A 23,594-nucleotide genomic window follows, 5' to 3' on the forward strand; every position below is an offset into this window, starting at 1 on the left:
GGTTTGAATGGTTCGGTCAGTTTCATTAGACTTATATTGGCCGGTATATAGACCGTGATTACCTTTTTGATGTTTGTTGAGCTCCCGATATCTCGACCAACACTAACGGCCCAGCCACGACGTTGGTCTAAGCGCGGCAGCGGTGAGCGGCAGCCATACGTGCGAATGAAAAGTCCCATCGCTGTGTCTCGCTCCAATCTATGGCCGCCGCTCACCGCTGTCGCGCTTAGACCAATGTCGTGGCTGAGCCGTAACCACTAACCAACCACCGGATTAACGATTGCGAATGCGACCAGTGGTAACGTTGAAAGCGAAGGCACGCGCGAAGGAGGGTAGATCGCGCTGTCTGCATAATTTTATTTCTTTATTTATAAATTCTTCAAAATTAACACTAATAGACAGGCTATACATGTTAAGCTCGTTGGGTGGACGACATCCGGAAAATTGCGGGTCACAACTGGATGAGACTAGCTCAGGACCGGGACAAGTGGCGTACTAGAAGAGAGGCCTATGCTCAGCAGTGGGCGATAAAGGGCTGATATGATGATGATGATACATGTTAATAGGAGGGTAGTTTTAGAGACTCATACAATAGACAAACTTATGGTCTTATGATTGATTAATAATCAGTAGCTAACGGAACTTGGAGTCGTGTTAGCTTCCAGGTATCGGCTGCTAATCGAAAGGAATTGCGATTCCGTGCTGTAAAACATGTCCAGATTGCTGTCACTGACATCCACCGACCATTTTCAGTTTTTAACCCCCGACGGAAAAACGACGGGGGGGGGGGTTATAAGTTTGACGTGTCTGTCTGTCTGTCTGTGTGTGTGTCTGTCTGTGGCATCATAGCTCCCGAACAGATGAACCGATTTAGATTTAGTTTTTTTTGTCTGAAAGCTGAGTTAGTCGGGAGTGTTCTTAGCCATGTTTCATGAAAATCGGTCCACTATGTCGCGGTCGGGGGTTTCTTCAAAATTTTAATTTTATGGTTAGGTTATCCATGATCATGATGCATGCAACCATCATGTCATATCATCGTGTCATGTGTATGTGTGTGTCATTGACTCAAGTCATAATAAGTCTAATGTAACAGAAACAAGAACTAACCGTCTCGTTCGAATCTAGAGCAGAGCCCAACTGGGGTAGTACCTCCGCCTTACAGAAGACCGCAGCCAAATAGCACTAGACCCTACTCATAGTGTTGTGTTCCTGTCGGTGAGTAAGGTTGCCAGAGCTCAACGAGGGTGCGGTGTGCTGATGACGGGAGGACTTACGGAACTAACTTGTTCCGTTTATTGTCCTTTGAGTCGTCGGCAACCCGAACCCTCCTTGGAACTTGTACACTCCTTTTTGCTGTGTACTTAACACGGCAAAAGGGAATGTACAAGTTTCTAATGGGGTGGCAACGCGCATGTGACACTGTTTGAGTTGCAGGCGTCCATAGGTTACGGTGACCGCTTTACATCAGGCGGGCCGTATACTTGTTTGCCACCGACGTAGTATAAAAAAAAAAAACTAACCGAGCACATATCTGCAATCAATAACCACAGGCATTCTGCACCCAGCCTGCTTCTTAGCGGCTCGCTCCACATATTGCCTGATGTATTCCACTCCGGGGAAGTATAGGCTGTTGCCGACTGTCACTAGGAGGTAGCTGAGACCGGACGCATTCTGTAAAAAAAATGTGCTTTAAAATGTCATAACATTGTTATAAGAATAAATAATAATAAATATTGGGGACACCTTACACAGATCAACTTAGCCCCAAACTAAACAAAGCTTGTACTATGGGTGCTAAGCGACGATATACATACTTAAATAGATAGAAAACATCCATGACTCAGGAACAAATATCAGTGCTCATCACACAAATAAATGCTCTTACCGGGATTCGAATCCAGGACCGCGGCTTAGCAGGCAGGGTCACTACCGACAGACCGGTCGTCAACAATATAAGAAAGGATCGAGTATTATAGCGAGTTACTGTCAAATGCGTAGCCGAATGGCATTTCTCCGACGCCAAACGAAAACGAAACGCCACGCCAGTTAGTCCGGCTCTGTCGCGCCAATACGCACGAGCGATAGAGATAGATATCTACTATCGTTTCGTTTCGTGAGCGTTTCGTGAGCGTTAGTGCCATTCGGCTACGCACTCAGTTCAGACAATAGAGTGTACAAGTAACATAGTTCATACCGTGACTATTTCTGCGTCCATCTGAGGCCTCGCACTGGGGTACAGGAGCAGTAATACATTCAGTACAACGCCCACTAATATACCAATTTCTACGCCGACTACGAGGCATACACAGAACGTTGCGAAGGCAGGCACGAGGTCAGCGCGACGGGATCGCCACATTGGCTTCACCACCTGAGAAATAAAGAAAAATTAACAGCTAGAGGACGCCACAAAACATCTGAAAATCGATGGAATGATAGACTCGAGTAGTAAAGCGTGGACAAGTAATGAATGTTTGGGTTGTCGCTGACCAAGCAATATGCGTTATGTCGCAGTAAACCATTATGTTACTGCTAAACATGGGAAGTGGCTAATCCTTACTAATATTATAGATGGAAAAGTGGGTGTGAGTCTGTTTGTTTGTCCGTCCTTCACGGCAAAAAGAGCTACGAATTTTCGTAATTTTTTAAGTGGAGATAGTTAAAGGGATAGAGAGTGACACAGGATATTTTGTCTCTCTCTCTAACACAAGCGAAGCCGCGGGCAAAAGCTAGTTGGATATATTACACAGGCATCACTTAGCAGAAATCCATGTTAATCAAAATCAGGAAGAGTAAAGCCTGACCAGGGGGGTTACCATGAAGTGCTAAAGCCGTTCAGTTTAGGTTGAGAGAAAGGGACGAAGCTATAGCAGTTCCATAGCTCCGTCCCTCTCTCTCTCAACCTAAACTGAACGGCGTTAGCACTTCATGGTAACCCCCCAGATGACTAGTAGTAGTAGTAGTAGTAAACTTTTTATTATACATGTATTACAATTAATAATAAAAAGCACAGTAATTACAGTAAAGAACAGTACAAATGCGAACTTATCGCTTTGAGGGATTTCTTCTAGTTAACCTTTTCGTGACTTTTGTCAGGAGGCCGCTGTTATTCTGATGTATGGGTTGACAGTTCGTATAGAAGAAAATAGTAAATAGTTTTGATATTTTATATTTGTAAATCTAGGGAGTAACAGTATTATTATAGTTAACTAAATTTTTTTAAGTACTATCTCCCGCTCTCCCGCTCCCCGCTGAAAGTGCCGGCAACCCGCTGTCGGATACCTCACAGTTACCGCCTGTCAAAAACGCGAACAGTCGCGTCATGTCTCACTCATACAAGCATGGTGCCCGTTCACCTACACGAGCTTAGACTGTGTGCTAGGAACGCGCCTCTTTCATATATTTGATCGCCGAGGTATTCCACCACTGTCCTATCAGATAGTTTCCAGACGTGTCTAAGTGTTAAAAATTAGAATTTCTTTAAGTTCTTACCTCATACTCTATCATAAATATCACAGCACATATCACAACCGCGGCCAGCGCCGCCTTCGGGATGTAGTAGAAATACGGCGTGAGCAGACTTAGCGCCAACAACACCAGGGTACCTGAAAACATTTGAAAAAAAAAATCATGTATCTAAATTTCAGTTTGTTACAGTTCCGTAGGAGCTAAAGGTGGAACCTAAATAGGTGGCATTTGAACGATATTTGGGTGAATCAACTTTTCTTTGCCAGCAAAATTACGCATACTTCGACGACATGTGGTCAGAAAATTTAATTTGTATTTAGTGTAATTAGTTTATACTTATTATATTAAAAACAGATATACAAGCTATACAATACATCATGTTTGTTACATGAGATGTATGTTATTGACAAAGATGTTTTTTTTTTATACTACGTCGGTGGCAAACAAGCATACGGCCCGCCTGATGTAAAGCGGTCACCGTAACCTATGGACGCCTGCAACTCAAACAGTGTCACATGCGCGTTGCCACCCCATTAGAAACTTGTACATTCCCTTCTGCTGTGTTAAGTACACAGCAAAAAGGAGTGTACAAGTTCTAAGGAGGGTTCGGGTTACCGACGACTCAAAGGACAATAGACGGAACAAGTTAGTTCCGTAAGTCCTCCCGTCATCAGCACACCGCACCCTCGTTGAGCTCTGGCAGCATTACTCACCGGCAGAAACACAACACTATGAGTAGGGTCTAGTGCTATATGGCTGCGGTCTTATATTATAGGATTGAAAATCTACATATTAAGAATCGTCCCTCAATTTTTTAGCGCCATGATGATGCGTACAAATGTCTTTTTTTCAAAATGTGTATTGACGAGATACCATGATATTAAAATAAATAAATATGTCATTTGTTCCTATAACAAATAAAAACACGCAAAAACATTTGGGGGATATATGATTTGTGCCACTTCCAGGCTGCGAAACAGCGCCATCTAGTTTTAAGCCTAAAAGGCCCATACATTTCATAGGCACGTTTTTTTGTATGGGCTAATCAGTCCCGTATTAAATCGTTCTTGCTAATAGTATGTATTTTCGGTTTGTCAGATACTTACCCAACAAGTAATGTTATGTTTTTTCAAAGTTCTCTCGCACTTATTAAGTCATTTGTTTTGTATAAAAAACCGGCCAAGAGCGTGTCGGGCCACGCTCAGTGTAGGGTTCCGTAATTTTCAGTATTTTTCTCAAAAACTACTGAACCTATCAAGTTCAAAACAATTTTCATAGAAAGTCTTTATAATGTTCTACTTTTGTAATTTTTTTCATATTTTAAAACTTATGGTTCAAAAGTTAGAGGGGGGGGGGACGCACTTTTTTTTCTTTAGGAGCGATTATTTCCGAAAATATTAACATTGTCAAAAAACGATCTTAGTAAACCCTTATTCATTTTTAAATACCTATCCAACAATATATCACACGTTGGGGTTGGAATAAAAAAAAATTCAGCCCCACTTAACATGTAGGGGGGGGGGGGGGGGGGGGGACCCTAATAAAACATTTTTTCCATTTTTTATTTTTGCACTTTGTTGGCGTGATTGATATACATATTGGTACCAAATTTCAGCTTTCTAGTGCTAACGGTTACTGAGATTATCCGCGGACGGACGGACAGACAGACATGGAGAAACTATAAGGGTTCCTAGTTGACTACGGAACCCTAAAAACGATAATATGTTGCCAACAAGTCACCTGTATACAGGCTGCCCGCTTGTGTGGCCACACCGCTGGCGTGGTTGACGGCACTGCGCGAGAATGAACCCGTGATTGGGAAGGCGCCGACGAAGGAACCCAGTATGTTGGCCAGAGACAGTGTTAATAACTCTTGAGTTGCGTCCACTGATTCGCCGCTCGCTGAAATGAGAAAAATATATTGGTTTGAAAAATAAGATTAGTGCACGAACACAGCAAAAGGGAGTGTACAAGTTTCTAATGGGTTGGCAATGCGCACGTGACACTCCTTGAGTTGCAGGCGTCCATAGTTTACGGTGACCGCTTTCCATCAGGCGGACCGTAGCTTGTTTGCCACCGACGTAGTATAAAAAAAGGGTAGAATCAAGCTTATGTTGAATATTTATAATTATAACGTATTAAGATATTTAAAGTCACATACAGGTCGAACGCGATTAATAAACATTATTTTTACCTTTTTTCCCAACGTTTACCAACGTTTACGTAATATGTGTACAAAGCGCGAGAACTTCAAGTGTTATAACGTATAAAGATTTAGTTTTTAAACCCCTTTATTGCCAACAGTGTATGCTCACACGTAACATGTAACATGTGCTCTGCCTACCCCTTTTGAACGCTCGAGTGCGGTCCGTTTGATAATCATCATCATCATTCCCTTGCCCTTTTCCCATTATTTGGGGTCGGCGCAGCAGATCATCTTCCTCCATTCCTCTCTATCAGTCGTAATTTCTATACTAATACCTTTCACTCTCATATCATTGTTCACACAATCCATCCATCTTTTCTTAGGCCTGCCACTACCATTGTATCCATCCACCTTCATATTTACCACTCGTTTTATAACATTGCTTTCATCCCTCCGCATTACATGCCCATAATGTAAGTAAAGAATTATGAAAAGCAACATTTTTTGAACATCAAGACAGTGAGCCTTCTGTGTGTGTGTATTCCATACGGGCGAATATCTTAATAACGATTAGTATCAGACCTATTTTAAGTACATGGTTTTTTGAATAGATGAGATATTTTTTTTCATGTCAAATTAAGTTGAACGGCGTACATTGCTGCTTGGTCAGATTAAAAAAAAATTACTCTTAATTAAGAACACTTTTTAACAAAATGATTATCCTACACGATTCGTATGATGAGATACTATAACTGGATACATTATTGCCCGTATGCATCCACACGCTGTATATTGTGTGGTGGAATGTAACTTACCGAACGCTTAAGCGATAGTCACATTGCTCAGCACACCAATGATGGGCACTAGAATGATCAAGGATCCCAGCTCTGAGCACATGTCCATGAATGATACGTATTCCTTCCAAGAGGATTCAGCCTTACCTTTATTGACAAAGGGGTACGCAGAACACATGAATCTGCTCAAACTTCAGTGCTTTTTTTAACTTTAAATTATGATATTGTAGTGATATGTTGTTAGCCCATCGCACACCATACTTGAACCTATATCCCACTGTTGATTTTTACGACAGCCAAGGGAGGGAAGGATTTTAATAACCATATAATAAGAATTTCACCACCCCCTTTCTTCCCGTAGGTGTCGTAGAAGTCGACTGTGGGATATGGGTTGAATTGTGGAGTAGGCGAGAGGCTGGCAACCTGTCACTGCAAAATCACAATTTGGATTTCTTTCAACCCCTTTTTGCCAAGAGTGGCACTGAAACTCAAGAAGTTCATGTGCTCTGCCTACCCCTTTATGGGATACAGGCGTGATTATATATGTATAATAAGGGGGAATCAGGGGCGGCTCACACCGAGATTATTTCTCCGGGCTACAAGTACATACCGGGGAACGCGAATTCGCGGCCCATTCAGTGGTGACGATTCGGGGCAATAGAACTCAATGTCAGCTGCTCGCGGGCGGTCCGTGAAGGCCATAAAGGTGGCATTTTGTGAACATCAAAGTAGTGAGCCCTCTGTACTTGTACTATTATATATTCTGTGGTGGAATGTAACTTACCGAACGCTTGAGCGATAGTCACATTGCCCAGCACACCAATGATGGGCACTAGAATGATCAAGGATCCCAGCTCTGAGCACATGTCCATGAATGATACGTATTCCTTCCAAGAGGATTCAGCCTTACCTTTATTGACAAAGGGGTACGCAGAACACATGAATCTGCTCAAATTTCAGTGCTTTTTTTAACAATTATGCGGGTGAAAGAAAACTAAATTATGATATTGTAGTGATATGTTGTTAGCCCATCGCACACCATACTTGAACCTATATCCCACTGTTGATTTCTACGACTCCCAAGGGGGGGAACGACCTTAGTGACCATATAAGGTGTATACTAAGGTGGAATCAGGGGCGGCTCACTCCGAGATCCTTTCTCCAAGCTACAAGTACATACCGGGGTACGCGAATTTGCGGTCCATTCAGTGGTGACGATTTGGGGCAATAGAACTCAATGTCAGCTCTGCTGCTCGCGTGCGGTCCGTGAAGGCTATAAAGTCGGCATTTTGTGAACATCAAAGTAGTGAGCCTTCTGTACCTGTACTATTATATATTCTGTGGTGGAATGTAACTTACCGAACGCTTTAGCGATAGCCACATTGCCCAGCACACCAATGATGGGCACTAGAATGATCGAGGATCCCAGCTCTGAGCACATGTCCATGAATGATACGTAGTCTCCATTGGCGAACGTGCTGAAGGGGGGCAGGTTCCAGGATGGGAGGCCTTCTCTGAAAAATAATTAAATAAATAAATAATATAGTACATTCTTACACAGATTGACTGAGTCCCTCAGTAAGCTCAAGAAGGATAGTGTTGTGGGTACTCTGACAACGATATACATACCATCCATGACTGAGGAACAAATATCTGTGATCATCACACAAATAAATGCCCTTACTGGGATTCGAACTCAGGATCGCGGTTAGCAGGCAGGGATAGTGTGTGTTTGTTTGTCCTCCTTTCACGGAAAAACAGAGCGATGAATTGACGTGATTTTTAGTGACAGTTGAAGGGATAGAGAGTGACATGGGCTACTTTTGTCTTTTTCTAACCCCCACTTCCCCAAATGGGGGTAGGGGGGGGGGGTTGTATAGAGCATTCCGCAATTTTCGAATTCAACACGAGCGAAATCGCGTTTAAAAGCTAGTAAATTATACTTACTTTACCCGTCCCGTTATCCGGAAAGGCTGGGACTCGAACCCGAACGATATTAACGAGCATACTATGACGACGATCGCGTTCCGTGAGGTGGACAACAGCCACAGCGTCTTCTTTAGGCCCTTCTTGCTTCTTGATAATTTAATATCTTTCATTTTCTGTAAAAAATAAAACAAAAAAATACTCATACATAAATTAATCGATGAGGACCTATTAGTGACTGAATGGCATCAGATCGCACAGGATAGGAGCGAATGGCGGAGTCTAGTGTCGGAGGCCCAAATCCACTTCGGGTCGCTGAGTTAGCGCAGCAGGTAAAATAATAATAATAAATAATAAATAAATATTGGGGGACACCTTACACAGATCAACTTAGCCCCAAACTAAGCAAAGCTTGTACTATGGGTGCTAAGCGATGATATACATACTTAAATAGATAAATACATACTTATATACATAGAAAACATCCATGACTCAGGAACAAATATCTGTGCTCATCACACAAATAAATGCCCTTACCGGGATTCGAACCTGGGACCGCGGCTCAGCAGGCAGGGTCACTACCGACTGAGCCAGACCGGTCGTCGACCGAAAATACACATATATAAACTCACGTATGTATTCTCAAACGGGTTAGGCAGAGCAAATGAAAGTGCTCAACTCTTGGAAATTTAGGGGTTGAAAAAAAACAAAATTGTGATATAAAATATATAATTGTGATGTAAAATAGGTATAATATATAAAATAATAGAATAGTACATTACGATACAAGTGCGTAGAAAAGGAAGTTCGAAACGAGTGGCGATAAATTAAAACACGACCGAAGGGAGTGTTTTAAATCGACACGAGTTACGAATTTCCTTTTCGCACGTGTATCGTACGACGTTTTTCAGTACAGATGGCCCTCCGAAGTTTCGACCTGGCATATAATGAACCACTTCTCGCACTAGTGCATAAAAAAAACACCATCTGTACTGAAATAGTTATTTAATTGTTATACAAGGGGGCAAAGTTGTATTTTAACGCCGAGTGTGGAATTGAAAAACGAGCAAGTGAAAGGATTCTATAGTTGAACCACGAGCGAAGCGAGTGGTTCGAGAATAGAATCCTGAACTTGCGAGTTTTTTAACACACGAGAAGTAAAATACATTTGCATCCGAGTGTAAGTAACACAAAACTTTTCCCCTTACTGTAGCGAGGAAACTACAACGCAAAAAATGCGTTTATCACTGCTTCCAGTAGTTTCACAGGTGGTGAATCATCTTTATTACTAGATTCACCCACTTTTATCAATTTTAAAGCAGTTAATTTGACTTTATTCAAGGTCAAATTACTTTACCCACTAGTGGATAAAATGCGTTTTTACCCGCTAGTATCAAAGGACAAAACACGTGTTTCCGAGCTAGTGAGGGGAAAAAGATATTTATGACTCACTTCACTACATTTACTAAAACTTTATATTAGCACAATAGCTTTGGCTATGGGCACAGTATAATGCGAGTAAAGAATACTATCATATGGGTATGTCCTGTGCCTAAAATACCACCTACTTTGGAAAAAAAGTAGTTACGAAAAGTAATATAAAAGCCAAAATATATCAATTGAGACAGCGTAGTACGTAGTACGTGTGTGGTCGTTGTGGCAAGAAGTGCCGCGCTGCTATATAGTCCGTTGCTTCTGGAAAGTTATGTATGAAAATATTGGCATAATTAATGGAAGATTTTTTTTGATTAGGGTATGTGCATTATAGGCCGAAGTTATTTTTCATCAACCCTCCCCATCTCTCCCCCCTCTGCGTCACCCCTCTTCCCCCCCTTAAATAGCCGAAAATGCGGTTTTTCGCAATTTCTGACAAAACCGTTGCAGATACAGAAAAAGCGTGTAGAAACAAAGTAATCCTTAATAAATTTACTACAAACCATTCATTGTCACTTTGGTTCTAGCACTTATAGTTTTCGCGTAATCCATCACGAAAGTTGGTCCTTTGCTGCAATTTTCTTTAGTGAATGTTAAGCTTTCTCCCAAATTGCTTACAAAATCTGTTTGATATTACTAAAATATTATAAACTGAAAATGAATTTCAGGGGGAAAAATCACTACCATGGGTGGAACTTGAACTAACGGCTTCTGGATTAAAACTCCAGGGCTCTACCAACAGCTACCAAAAGCTAATCCCCAGTCATCGATATACTATATGGATCAATGGTACTCCTAGCGACTACTACCGTGAAAATATTACGTCTTAAATAGTTACTGGAATTCCAAGACATATTGGAAATTCCACCCATGGTAGTGATTTTTCCCCCTTAATTTTATTTTAGTCATGGGTTACAATATCTTAGTCATATCAATCGACGATTTTGTAAGCATTTTGGGCGAAAACTTAACATTCATTAAAGAAAATTGCAGCAAAGGACCAACTTTCATGACGGATCACGCGAAAACTATAAGTGCTAGAACCAAAGTGTTAATGAATGATTTGTAGGAAATTTATTAAGGATTACTTCGTTCCTACGCGCTTTTTCTGTATCTTCAACAGTTTTGCCAGAAATCGAGAAAAACCGCATTTTTGGCACTTTAAGGGAGGGTAGAGGGGTGACGCAGAGGGGGGAGGAGTGGGGAGGGTTGATGAAAAATAACTTCAGTCTATAACGTACACATTTTAATTTAAAAAAACCTTCCATTAATTATGCTGTAATTTTAGCTAATTTCCCCCTACTATATAGGACTCTATAGCCATCAACAAAGATGCAAGCCCCCGTAAACCTACAAGCGCCGCAACAAACATCTACAATAGATGCTGTGGCCAATATATATATATAAATTGTTGTAGAGAAAATCAAAGACATAATCGTAAAATAAAAGGGGAAATCTGTCAAATCATAGCTTATAATTTATGGATTGGCGAGTTAATTCCTTTTAATTTATTTCTACTTAAATTACAGTCGATAAAATCATGAGATACTTACACGCATTAGTAGTAAAATAATTATACACGTTATTCCTAAGGCGCTGTCTGCGAGTCTTGCATTTGGTAAATTTTCTGCCACCTGCAAAAAAAGATAATTTAGAGACAACTCCATATTAATAAATAATAAATAAATAAATATTATAGGACATTCTTACACAGATTGACTGAGGCCCACGGTAAGCTCAAGAAGGCTTGTGTTGTGGGTACTCAGACAACGATATATATAATATATAAATACTTATATACATAGAAAACATCCATGACTCTGGAACAAATATCTGTGCTCATCACACAAATAAATGCCCTTACCGGGATTCGAACCCGGGACCGCGGCGTAGCAGGCAGGGTCACTACCGACTGCGCCAGACCAGTCGTCAAATTATTAATATGTGTAGCTTAAAATGTATGTATAAATAACTAAATAGTTTAAGACCCACTTGGACCAACCACTTAACTCAGGGTTAGTGGGCTGTCATCTGTCAAATTTCACATAAAATGGTGGGTTAACCCTCCATTTTCGTTGGTACAAGTGGCCCTAAGTGTCTCATACAGCTGCTAGAGGAGATTTCCAGTTTGACGGTTGTAAGAATCCCTCCAGATTTGAAGCTAATAAGGCCATCATATAAGACTTTTTCGTACACTACTGAGCATAGGCCTCTCTGCTAGTACGCCATTTGTCCCGGTCCTGAGCTAGTCTCATCCAGTTGTGAACTTGTGACCCGCAACTTTCCGGATATCGTCAACCTAACGAGCTAACGGATGTCAAGTGCTTCTTATATCTGTAACCGGCCACCATTCTGTACACCTGCCATTAGTCTGACTAGCAACTAAGCGAAGACCGAGCAGTTTTTTCAACTGAGACACGGTGACCGGCACCGATATGAAGTCAAGGAATCAGGACCCCTGATATTATCTTATGTTACAATTAATTTAGGTACCATTTTCGAAGGTACTTGAAGCTAAGGTCGAGCAGTCCTTTTAGCTGCAATACGGCGATGATGACCGACGTGGCCGACGTGAAACCCACGGTGACCGGCACCGATATCAGTGATCTATTTCACCACAGTGTCATTGACATTCTGTGCCTGTTTCTGGGTCGATAAATAACATTGTTAGGTACTCAGCACCAATATTTCCTTGTTGAACAGGCAATGAACGGCGAAGTGTCACTGTAGGTCGACAGTTATCACTGTAGTGAAACAGGCAACAGGATCCCTGAGATTATCTTATGTTACAATTAATTTACCATTTTGACGGTTGTCAGGAACCCTCCGGACTTGAAAATTAGGCCGAGTAATCCTTTCAGCTGCGATACGGCGATAATGACCGACGTGGCCGACGTAAAGCCCACGGTGACCGGCACCGATATGAAGTCTATCAGGACCCCTGAGATTATCTGGTATTAGAAGTGATTCACCATTTTGACGGTTGTCAGGAACCCTCCGGACTTGAAGCTAAGGCCGAGCAGTCCTTTCAGCTGCGATACGACGATGATGACTGACGGTGACGGGCACCGATATGAATTCTATAAGGATCCCTGTTGTAAGTATACTTCTTGTCTTGAAATGAAGTTTATCAGGACCCCTGAGATTATCTGATGTTAGAAGTGACTTACCATTTTGACGGTTGTCAGGAACCCTCCGGACTTGAAGCTAAGGCCGAGCATTCCTTTCAGATGCGATACGGCGATGATGACCGAAGTGGCCGACGTAAAGCCCACGGTGACCGGCACCGATATGAAGTCTATCAGGACCCCTGAGATTATCTGGTATTAGAAGTGATTCACCATTTTGACGGTTGTCAGGAACCCTCCGGACTTGAAGCTAAGGCCGAGCAGTCCTTTCAGCTGCGATATGACGATGATGACTGACGGTGACGGGCACCGATATGAATTCTATAAGGATCCCTGTTGTACTTAGTATACTTCTTGTCTTGAAATGAAGTTTATCAGGACCCCTGAGATTATCTGATGTTAGAAGTGACTTACCATTTTGACGGTTGTCAGGAACCCTCCGGACTTGAAGCTAAGGCCGAGCAGTCCTTTCAGCTGCGATACGGCGATGATGACCGAAGTGGCCGACGTAAAGCCCACGGTCACCGGCACCGATATGAAGTTTATCAGGACCGCTGAGATTATCTGATGTTAGAAGTGACTTACCATTTTGACGGTTGTCAGGAACCCTCCGGACTTGAAGCTAAGGCCGAGCAGTCCTTTCAGCTGCGATACGGCGATAATGACCGACGTGGCCGACGTAAAGCCCACGGTGACCGGCACCGATATGAAGTCTATCAGGACCCCTGTTGAAGATATACATAATAATTATTTGTGTAGGAGTAATTTTAATATGCATTTGCGTATGTCTCCCCCGTGTGGTGACGGGTAAAATTTCAATATTTCCTCCACAACGACGGGTGGGTTTTTCACATACCTGTATTTAAATTTTTACAGAGTTATTGTGACCAATTTTAAAAATGAATCTTTTTAGAACTACGGAATTTGAACCTTCAAATTCACCAGCAAATTCTAGAGATATATCTACAAAAAAATTGGTACAGGTAAATACCAAAAGGATCCAAAGAAAAAATATATAAATCTCACTAACTGCCATTAACTTGAGACCAACATACGAGTAGCTAATTACGTCGCGTCCCATTTATCCATTATTGACACAGTTGTTCTACAAGTACCTAAGTACTTAACTTTTACTTATATAGACTACTAGCTTTTGCCCGCGGCTTCGCTCGCGTTAGAAAGAGACAAAAAGTAGCATATGTCACTCTCCATTCCTTTAACTATCTCCACTTAAAAAATCACGTCAATTCGTCGCTCCGTTTTGCCGTGAAAGACGGACAAACAAACAGACACACACACTTTCCCATTTATAATATTAGTACCTGGATAAAGATCAAGGTTCAATACGTTATAAAATAGTCCACATCATTACATAAAATGTAGGTAGGTAAATCAATTTAATTCTAGATATAGCGATAGCGACATGGTCACCAGACATCGTAACTTTTCCAGCAATTTCGGTGCAACATGGCAGAAATAAAGGAATTCATGTGTGTTTTCAGGTAGATGATCAATTAAGGCTCATTAAATAAATAAATAAATAAATAAATATTGGGGACACCTTACACAGATCAACTTAGCCCCAAACTAAGCAAAGCTTGTATTATGGGTGCTAAGCGACGATATACATACTTAAATAGATAAATACATACTAATATACATAGAAAACATCCATGACTCAGGAACAAATATCTGTGCTGATCACACAAATAAATGCCCTTACCGGGATTCGAACCCAGGACCGCGGCTTAGCAGGCAGGGTCACTACCGACTGAGCCAGACCGGTCGTCGAATTCGGTCGTTTTCACATCGGACATGTATTACAAAGCTGCACCGAAATTACTGCATGGAAAAGTAACGGTGATAAGAAGAATAGCAGGTATCAGGAGAAACAATTTATGCCTATCGACTGGGGTATTGTATTAGCTACTATTAAAGCATCTTCCCTTATCATAACATTTTTAATGACCATATTAGTGGCAATGATCTTGAATTCAGGCAGAATGAAGGATGAAGTCAGCATTGTCTTTTTCCGTTCAGCCGGAGATCACATGGACGAAGATAAGGTATTTCCATCAGATGTTAATATATACAGTACGATTATCAGATGTACCAACCAGGAAATAGGGGAATATCAGAGCTATAAACAGCTACAACTCACCTAAATGCAGCATTCCCATGACCAGCTGCACAACACCAGTCAAGAAGCACAGTAGCACGGCATATTCTGGCCGCGGTGGCGTCCCTTGTATTTGAGCGTGTGTCATTAATGCCAGGAGAGCGGTGGGGCCCAGCGTGATGTCTTTACAGGAGCCAAAGATCACGTATACGAAGCAGCACATGAATGAGGAGTATAGGCCGTCCTGTGGAAGAAACATAAAGTCAAGGACGCCAGTCATCGACAGGGTAAGGACATTTTACATAATGTACTCGTAAATGGGTACCAAAACTCTGCGCCGCGGCACCTTGGGGTACCGTGAATACTTCTGACCATGTGACCTGAGGCATTCCACGAGAATGTGCCTTGCGATATGCGATTCTTCTAAGTGCGTTTTCAGATTATCCGATCCGATATCGGATGTAGGTCCGATATTCCAGATGTTAAAGCTGCCATCTTTGATTTTTGCCTTTGAAATCCTTCCTAATTCCGATATCGGATCGGATAATGTGAAAACTAACACTTCTGAAAATGCTAAGAAAGCGATTGTGTGTCTGATAATCTTCTATGACTTGGTTAACAAATTAGCATTGTTTTTTCGATCTTTACGGATCTTGAAATTTGAAATAGGTGCCATACTAGGCAAAAGAATTTCATAAGGAACATTCAAAGCGTAATGTACCTCCTACCTATTTCGAATAACCTGCTAAGGCCCACTTGCACCAACCACTTAACTCGGGGTTAGTGGGCTGTCATCTGTCAAGTTCCGTATAAAATGGTGGGTTAACCCTCGGATTAACCCTCCATTTTCATTGGTACAAGTGACCTAAAATTATAAAATTTGAAACATGCAAGTATTACGTCGTTGACTAAAAAAAATTGGGATGCCCAAGCTTTGTAGGGTCCATCTTCCATGGGTCCACTAATTAGTTTTTAAACACGTTTGTAAAAACCACGATAGCATTGCATAAATGATAATTATTATGACGATTAAAGCGCTGGTGGCTTAAAGGTGTTCCTTTCAAACCGGACGTCGTGGGATCAAACCCTACTAATGTTGAATGAGTTTCGAAGCAGATTAAAATATCAAATGCAGCCAAATAGGTATATTTACCTACTTCGCAGTATTCGTTAAGTACTTAATTATCGATTTTCATAGACGCTCATAGTTCAAACATATTCGACCTAGATTACTGACCCAGTTTCAGGCTTAAAGTTTAAATGTCACTAAAATGTTCTAGCTTAAAATCTAAAAGCAGCCAGTCACGTCAAACGCTTTACGTAAGCCCGCTCATTTATTATTGCTCCACCAAAGCCTGGATTCTCTAGCCAGGTAATTAAACATGGAAGATTGCCTTACCATCCGGCCTAGCTGAAACGACAATCGTTGACGCTAGACGCCGATCGAAAGGTAGTCTGGCTCTGTCACGCCAATACGGAAGAGCGATAGAGATAGCTACGATAACGATATTAACGTTTTTTAAGCGTTTGTGCATTTGGCTATGTACCCTGATGCTAGTTATCTGACGTTGTCGGAAATTTCCAGAGAATAGGGAAATCTGTCGGAATTTTTCTTGGATATTTATAGTACCGTTCTGCGAGAGTTGGATCCGTATAGAAAATACAATGGATTATTTTTATTAAATCTCTTAGTATAGGATATAAGACAAGTACTATGGAAGCTCAAATCACATACTTGGCTACTTTCATTGCATTATTAAAAATAACACAAATAAAAGTATAAAACTAAAGAACATAATATATCTTAAACAAGTTATTTGATGCAAAACGGTGGAAACTTAAAAGTAAATACGTAGATACCTAATTACATAAAAAAAAATCATATCTTATTTATTATATAACGTTTTCTAGAACGTTTTTTAATATGAAAAGAAGAGTCCTTCGAATCAAGAGTGAACAGGCATCTTCTGGGCGAGCTCACTCCATCGTAGGCCACGTCTTTGCCTTCGGCTAGTCTGTGGCCAAGAGTAAGCCCATTTATAATTTAAAAAAAAAGAAGACAGATTATAAAATTCGAATATCAAAGTTGTTCAGACATTTCTAGATTACTGACAATACTGACCCAGTTCTAACTTTTTTAAAGTTCAAGAGTCACTAAAATCTAGCTAAAATAAGCCAGATTCTACAAGCCTCATGCAGTCTAGTCTAACGTTTTACGTAAGCTGACTCATTTATTATTTCTCCGCTAAAGCAGGAATCTCTAGCCAAGTGATTAAACATGCAGCATCTTACCTGCGGCTCTAAGCCCGCGAGAGTAGCGTTAGCCAACGCCTGGGTTATGACCGTCAGCCCGACCGTTATCCCCGCTATAAGATCGGCCACAGCCTTATCTGAGTTGTACTGGGCAGCCATGTCACTATGGACAGCCTTTCGTTCCATCCTTGTCTTTTAAAGCGGTTTTTTAAGGCACACTCGCAATGATTCAAACATATCCTACTTACCCCGCTTTAACTACTTTAAGCTTCAAGTCTAGCTAAAATTTTCCAGCTTAAAATCAGAAAGCGGCAGACTTATCAAACGCTGTAAGTGTAAACTAAATTTTGCAGTTAAATCTTTAGCCACAAACTGAAATAAATGTCATAAACAAAGAAAAAATGACCAAATACACCCTCAGGTGTCCAAAGCAGGATTCGAACCAGCGTCATCCGTTTTCGCGACGGATGCCTGAATCATTCGGCCATTCGGTCACCATAGCTATGGTCAAAATTTCCTAGTTTATGATACAATTCCCGAAGACTTGTGGCGCCCCCTTTAAACATGCGGAATCTTACCTGCGGCTCTAAGCCGGCGAGTGTAGCGTAAGCCAGCGCCTGGGGTATGACCGTCAGCCCGACCGTTATGCCCGCTATAAGATCGGCCACAGCCTTATCTGAGTTGTACAGGGGCAGCCATGTCACAATGGGCAGTCTTTTTCTTAGCAATCGACGGCACCATGCTTGCCTTTTGAAGCGGTTTTTTGAAGGTGACGCCATTTTGGGGTAACTGGGGACAAAGGGAAAAAGGATTAGAAGTTATTAGAAGTCCAAAAGTTCTTAAGTAAAAGTCCAAAGGTACTTTTACTAAAGAAACTGTTTGCTCTGTAAACAGTTTTTTTCAACAGTCCCTATAAGGTACAGCGGGGCAAATCTCGACTGGGTGTCAAATGTAACTGGTCCATTTTTTCCATGTTTTACAATTTTTGCATTATTAAATAGAGTGTCCACCGGTTATATATGGTAGGCGTGTTCAGCGGATACATGTAGAACTCAACATCATAGTGTAATAATGGAAAAAATGGATTAGTTACAATTGCCTCCCAGGCGAGATTTGCTCCGCTGTATCTTAGCTAGATTAGCCTTTATGGAACGACATAAATACCGATAGGTCATTTTTTGCATTTTACGTGTGTGGTTTAATTTTTTAGTTCATTATAATCATTTGATTCAATTTCTGAATGACTTTTTTAAAATTTTCTTTATATTTTATCGTTTAATGAAAAATTTGAATTGACTTCTGTCCAATTTATTCCTTACTGTAATTTTGCATGTTTAAGATAAAATATAAATACTGACGATGCAACAGCAATCGACGCCAATTAAACTGATTATTTTTAATGTTTACAGATGCGCTTTTGAATATTTATTTTTTATTTCTTTCGTGCTAAGGCCGCATTTTTTTACAAGTCAATGTTCCTAAAGGTCGTAAAATATAAATTAGTCATTATATTTAGCCATGTACTAAATGATTAATTCCACGAGATAAACTAAACGCAAACAATAATAAATTAAAAATCAGATGCATATTTATGAATATTCTTAACAATATTTAACTGAGTGAGCGATCAACACAGAATAATACGAGATATAAAGAGACTCATTACATAGCTACAGTCAAACATATGTAAGGTTGTGTAGGAACTTGTCTAGTTTTAAGAACTGTACTGTGCATTCATCATAATTGATAAAAAAATTATTACAAAAAAAAACAGATTCAAATGCAAAATAGCAATTTATTCTGTTAATATTATTTCATCAATACTTTTGTAATTTAATTAATATTTTTTTTATATAATGCATGTTAATTATAAAATAAATAAATAAATATGATAGCACATTCTCACACAGATTGACTGAGCCCCATGGTAAGCTCAAGAAGGCTTTGTGTTGCAGGTACTCAGACAACGATATATTTATGTATTATACAAATACTTATATACATAGAAACATCCATGACTCAGGAACAAATATCTGTGCTCATCACACAAATAAATGCCCTTACCAGGATTCGAACCCGGGACCGCGGCGTAGCAGGCAGGGTCACTACGCGCTAGGCCAGACCGGTCGTCAATTATAAGATGTAATGTTTTGAAAAATTTACGACCGGTTTGGCGTAGTCGGTAGTCTTTGACTCTGCCTGCTGCGCCGCGGTCCCGGGTTCGAATCCCGGTAAGGGCATTTATTTATGTGATGAGCACAGATATTTGTTCCTGAGTCATGGATGTTTTCTATGTATATAAGTATTTACTATTTATATATTATATATATCGTTGTCTGAGTATCCACAACACAAGCCTTCTTGAGCTTACCGTGGGCCTCAGCCAATCTGTGTAAGAATGTACTATAATAATATTTATTTATTTATTTAAAAATACGTGGCCCGTTGAGTTTCTTACCGGTCCTATAGTGGACAGTATCTGAATTCAATCAGAAAAAATAAATTTTAATTATACTTTCTATCTATAGACACGCATTGCATTTTTGATTAGCGGTTACAGAATGATAGTTACTTCTGAAGCATTATTTGATCCGCTACATTTGATGTTGACTGTACAGTCAACCAATTGGAACCCAATGCCACTGTAGAACTCTGTCATAGTGGCGTTATACATCAGATTGTAAGAAATCTCTTACTGCTTCTCATTTTGACATGGTTGTAGAATGGCCTGGGGTTCGAATTGGTTGACTGTACCTAGCACAGATATCAGACATGCCAGGCAATTTGTATTGAATACGCATGACGCAAGTTCTTAAACCAAAACACTTGTAGAAATGTAGATAGACGCTCGAATTGCGCAAAACATGTGAATCATTTCAATGTCTTTGTACAGTCAACCAATTGGAACCCTAGGCCACTGTAGAATCGTCGAATACGATCACATATCAGCTTTTCGCCGCAAACTGAACTGGCTTCCCATTCGTGAACGCAGGTCTCTGAGAATTCTATGCACTCTTTATTCTATATTATTTGATCCAGTTACCCCCGACTATCTTAAATCAAATTTCAATTTCATAGAACCGCGTCCCGGTTGTGAACTGCGTACGTCCCGAACTCTTAAGCTGGCTATTCCTTATCACCGCACTGGCTTTATTTCCAACTCCTTCACCCTCCAGGCAGCTCGTCTTTGGAATGATCTCCCTCTTCCCTTAAGGCAAGCACAGACCAAATTTTCTTTTAAACGCATGTTACGTACACACCTCTCCAACAAGCTCAAGGATAAATGATCTGCATATTGCTTATACTTGGGTACATTATATATTATATATTTATAGTTTGTATGTAAGTTTATATTATTAGCTATATATTTATATATTATTCACTCATATATACATTTTCTTTTATTGGATACATAGGTAATTTGATTTGTGTTTCTTGTCACATCTCTATATTGACAATCCTGCACTAACTAAAGTTTCTGTTTGATCCAATGGTTGACTGGTAGAGAATGCCTTAAGGCATTAAGTCCGCCATTTGTACAATTTTATGTCGTGCAATAAAGTTTAAATAAATAAAATAAATAAATAGAACTATGTCATAGTGACGTTATAAATGAGATTGTAAGAAATCTCTTACTGCTTGTCATTTTGACATGGTTGTAGAGTGGCCCAGGGTTCCAATTGGTTGACTGTACATGCGAACGACCAGTGGCCTATTTCATAATGATTAAATAAATAAATATAAATATTGGGGGACACCTTACCATAGCTGGGCACCGTTAATCAAATAGTTAACTTCGATAATCGTTAATCCGTTACTAAAAAAGTTAACTTCGTTAATCGTTAAAGCGATACATTTCTACAAATTTAACGGAAGTTAAAGTTAATCGATAATCCGTTAACACGTGATAAAACTTGAATTTTACTTGCATCAATAATCCATTATATTTATTGTATTATGTTACTGTTCAGTACAGCAAAGCCTCTCAAAACATCCCTGATAGGACAAAACGAAATGTTAACAAATGTGAGTGTGTTTATTAAAACGTCCCACTGCGTTGGTTACCATTAACGCGAGATTTACTTGTATATTTATATGAATATACTGACAAAGTGGCTTTATAGCATTCGACAAAGTGGGACGTTTTCCAGTGCACATTCACAAATTATCGTTTTGAAGTGAATGTGGTTATAAATTATGCTCCAATTAGCGGCCCTGACACAATCGCCATGGTAAAAACCTAGGATTCACTGAGTCAATGTTGGTAAAAAGCGAAGCAAAGAGAACAATACTAGCTTATATATAATTTCGTATTTTTAACGATCGACATAGGGTTTTTTCAGTAGCGTTCACAACGTGTTTTTCGCTGCGCCGCTGGCGCCTGCCATGCTAGATTAACGATTAACGGACTAGGATAAATTTAACGGAAGTTAACGAATCCGTTAACACTTTTTAAAGTTAACTTAAAAGTTAATCCGTTAATCGAAATGTTAACTTCGTTAATTAACGATTAACGGATTAACGAGTTAATGCCCAGCTATGCACCTTACACAGATCAACCTAGCCCCAAACTAAGCAAAGCTTGTACTATGGGTGCTAGGCAACGATATACATACTTAAATAGATAAATACATACTTATATACATAGAAAACATCCATGACTCAGGAACAAATATCTGTGTTCATCACACAAATGAATGCCCTTACCGGGATTCGATCCCGGGACCGCGGCTTGGCAGGCAGGGTCACTACCAACTACGCCAGGTCGGTCGTCAAATGGTGACAATTATCGCCCGGCATCATACTTTGCCGTTCAAGGACAACAAGCAAATATTGACGCTGAGTAACAATTTTACTTATCAGCCCAGAAATAGGCACAAAGTTTTCACTGTGGTGAAATAGCCCACAGGCGTGAGATGTAGCGAATGCCGGATAGCGCAAAGAGTATGAAAAAAAAAACTTCGATAATTTAAGACCCGGCCTAGCCGAAATTTATGACAATCGTTGACGCTAGACACCGGTCGAAACGCAGTCTGGCTCTGTCGTGCCAATACGGAAGAGCGATAGAGATAGCTAGCTACGATAACGATATTATCGTGAGCGTTTGTGCATTGGCTACATACCCTTCGTAAGGTCGAAACAAATCAATTACTGTCAATTTTATCCGACAGAATATGTTGGCAAGGGATAATAACCTATTAAGGTATGGAATAGGCTTCAATTGTCTCGGCTGGTACTGTGGTCAATGATTTCAAAAGTAAGGATACGGCATTTCATATAATTTCGATTGGACATTTTAGTTTGATGCATCTGAGTAGGTTAACGTTCTCACTCGATGATTTCATTCAAAGATCAGCGCTGGAAGTCACCAGCAACACGCTGAGGCCATTTCATGGCACTTCATTCTTTTCTGTTTGTGTTGTGTTTTAATAAGTCTTGTTTTTTTTTTAATGAATAAATGATATTCTATTCGATTCTATTAGTTCATGAGTTCGCATCACGTGCGCTATTGGTAGCGTCCACCACCCGTCATGTCAGTATGCTATTTTATTGACACTGTGTTTCCCATGGAAGTCACAATAAACGTTTACTGTGAAAAGGTCCCACAGTGGCCTTGGATACAAATTGGTTGACTGTATCGCCGTGTTTTGCGTGGACGGTCGACGCGACGTGACAAAATCAAACCTTCGATTATTGAAGTGTCTTAGTTAGGCGACCTCGATGAACTATTTCTTTATTTATAAGTTCCTTAAAATTAACACTAACAGACAGGCTATACACGTTAATAGGAGGGTAGTTTTAGAGACACATACAGTAGGGTACACATTTATGCTCTTATGATTGATTAAGAGCGCTTTCAAAAAATCTGCTTGCTCGAATTTCGACGCCGGCGGCGCTGGCGTGCGCCTGTGTGCAGACGCACACTATAACCAGAAGCATAACGATTGTAGCCTGCGGTACAGACATAGCGTGCGATCCTCTTCGAACCAACCTTACGTGCGGCTAGAGCGAAAGGGATAGCATTCATGGTCGGTACCGCCACGCCGTCAGTAGCGTTGCGGACTAACCATTATTGATACTTGCGTAAAAACACCACCATATATATTACATATTTGCATACATGATTTCGTGCATAAATACTTGACCTTTTAGTTTAATTATTAAACTTATCACAGTTTTTTTTATTAAAACGTGTGTAGCCTTGGAAGAAATAAATTAAAAAACTTTTATAATATAATAAATTGTGTATATAATATTGTCTTCTGTCACCACGATAGTTACTCATGAAATAAATTTATGGAATCAGATTATATCGCGTATAATGAATA

At 40.3% G+C, this 23,594-nt stretch overlaps 1 protein-coding gene across 2 annotated transcripts in view; it reads right to left on the bottom strand.

The window, feature by feature from the left end:
* Positions 1–23,594, bottom strand: part of LOC125233280 (sodium-independent sulfate anion transporter) — a 73,170-nt gene that overhangs the window by 1,816 nt on the left and 47,760 nt on the right. For both annotated transcript variants that reach the window (XM_048139232.1, XM_048139233.1), the window contains exons 2-11: positions 17,844–18,054; positions 15,055–15,256; positions 13,479–13,618; positions 11,319–11,399; positions 8,353–8,507; positions 7,765–7,919; positions 5,206–5,367; positions 3,490–3,602; positions 2,195–2,368; positions 1,521–1,671 (exon numbers count right to left, since the gene is read on the bottom strand). In XM_048139232.1, the coding sequence (XP_047995189.1) occupies positions 1,521–1,671; positions 2,195–2,368; positions 3,490–3,602; positions 5,206–5,367; positions 7,765–7,919; positions 8,353–8,507; positions 11,319–11,399; positions 13,479–13,618; positions 15,055–15,256; positions 17,844–18,044 (1,534 nt within the window). In that variant the 5' untranslated portion in view covers positions 18,045–18,054. The remainder of the gene's footprint in view (positions 1–1,520; positions 1,672–2,194; positions 2,369–3,489; positions 3,603–5,205; positions 5,368–7,764; positions 7,920–8,352; positions 8,508–11,318; positions 11,400–13,478; positions 13,619–15,054; positions 15,257–17,843; positions 18,055–23,594) is intronic.

Source organism: Leguminivora glycinivorella, chromosome 14 (genome assembly GCF_023078275.1).
Source record: "Leguminivora glycinivorella isolate SPB_JAAS2020 chromosome 14, LegGlyc_1.1, whole genome shotgun sequence".
Classification (NCBI taxonomy): domain Eukaryota; kingdom Metazoa; phylum Arthropoda; class Insecta; order Lepidoptera; family Tortricidae; genus Leguminivora; species Leguminivora glycinivorella.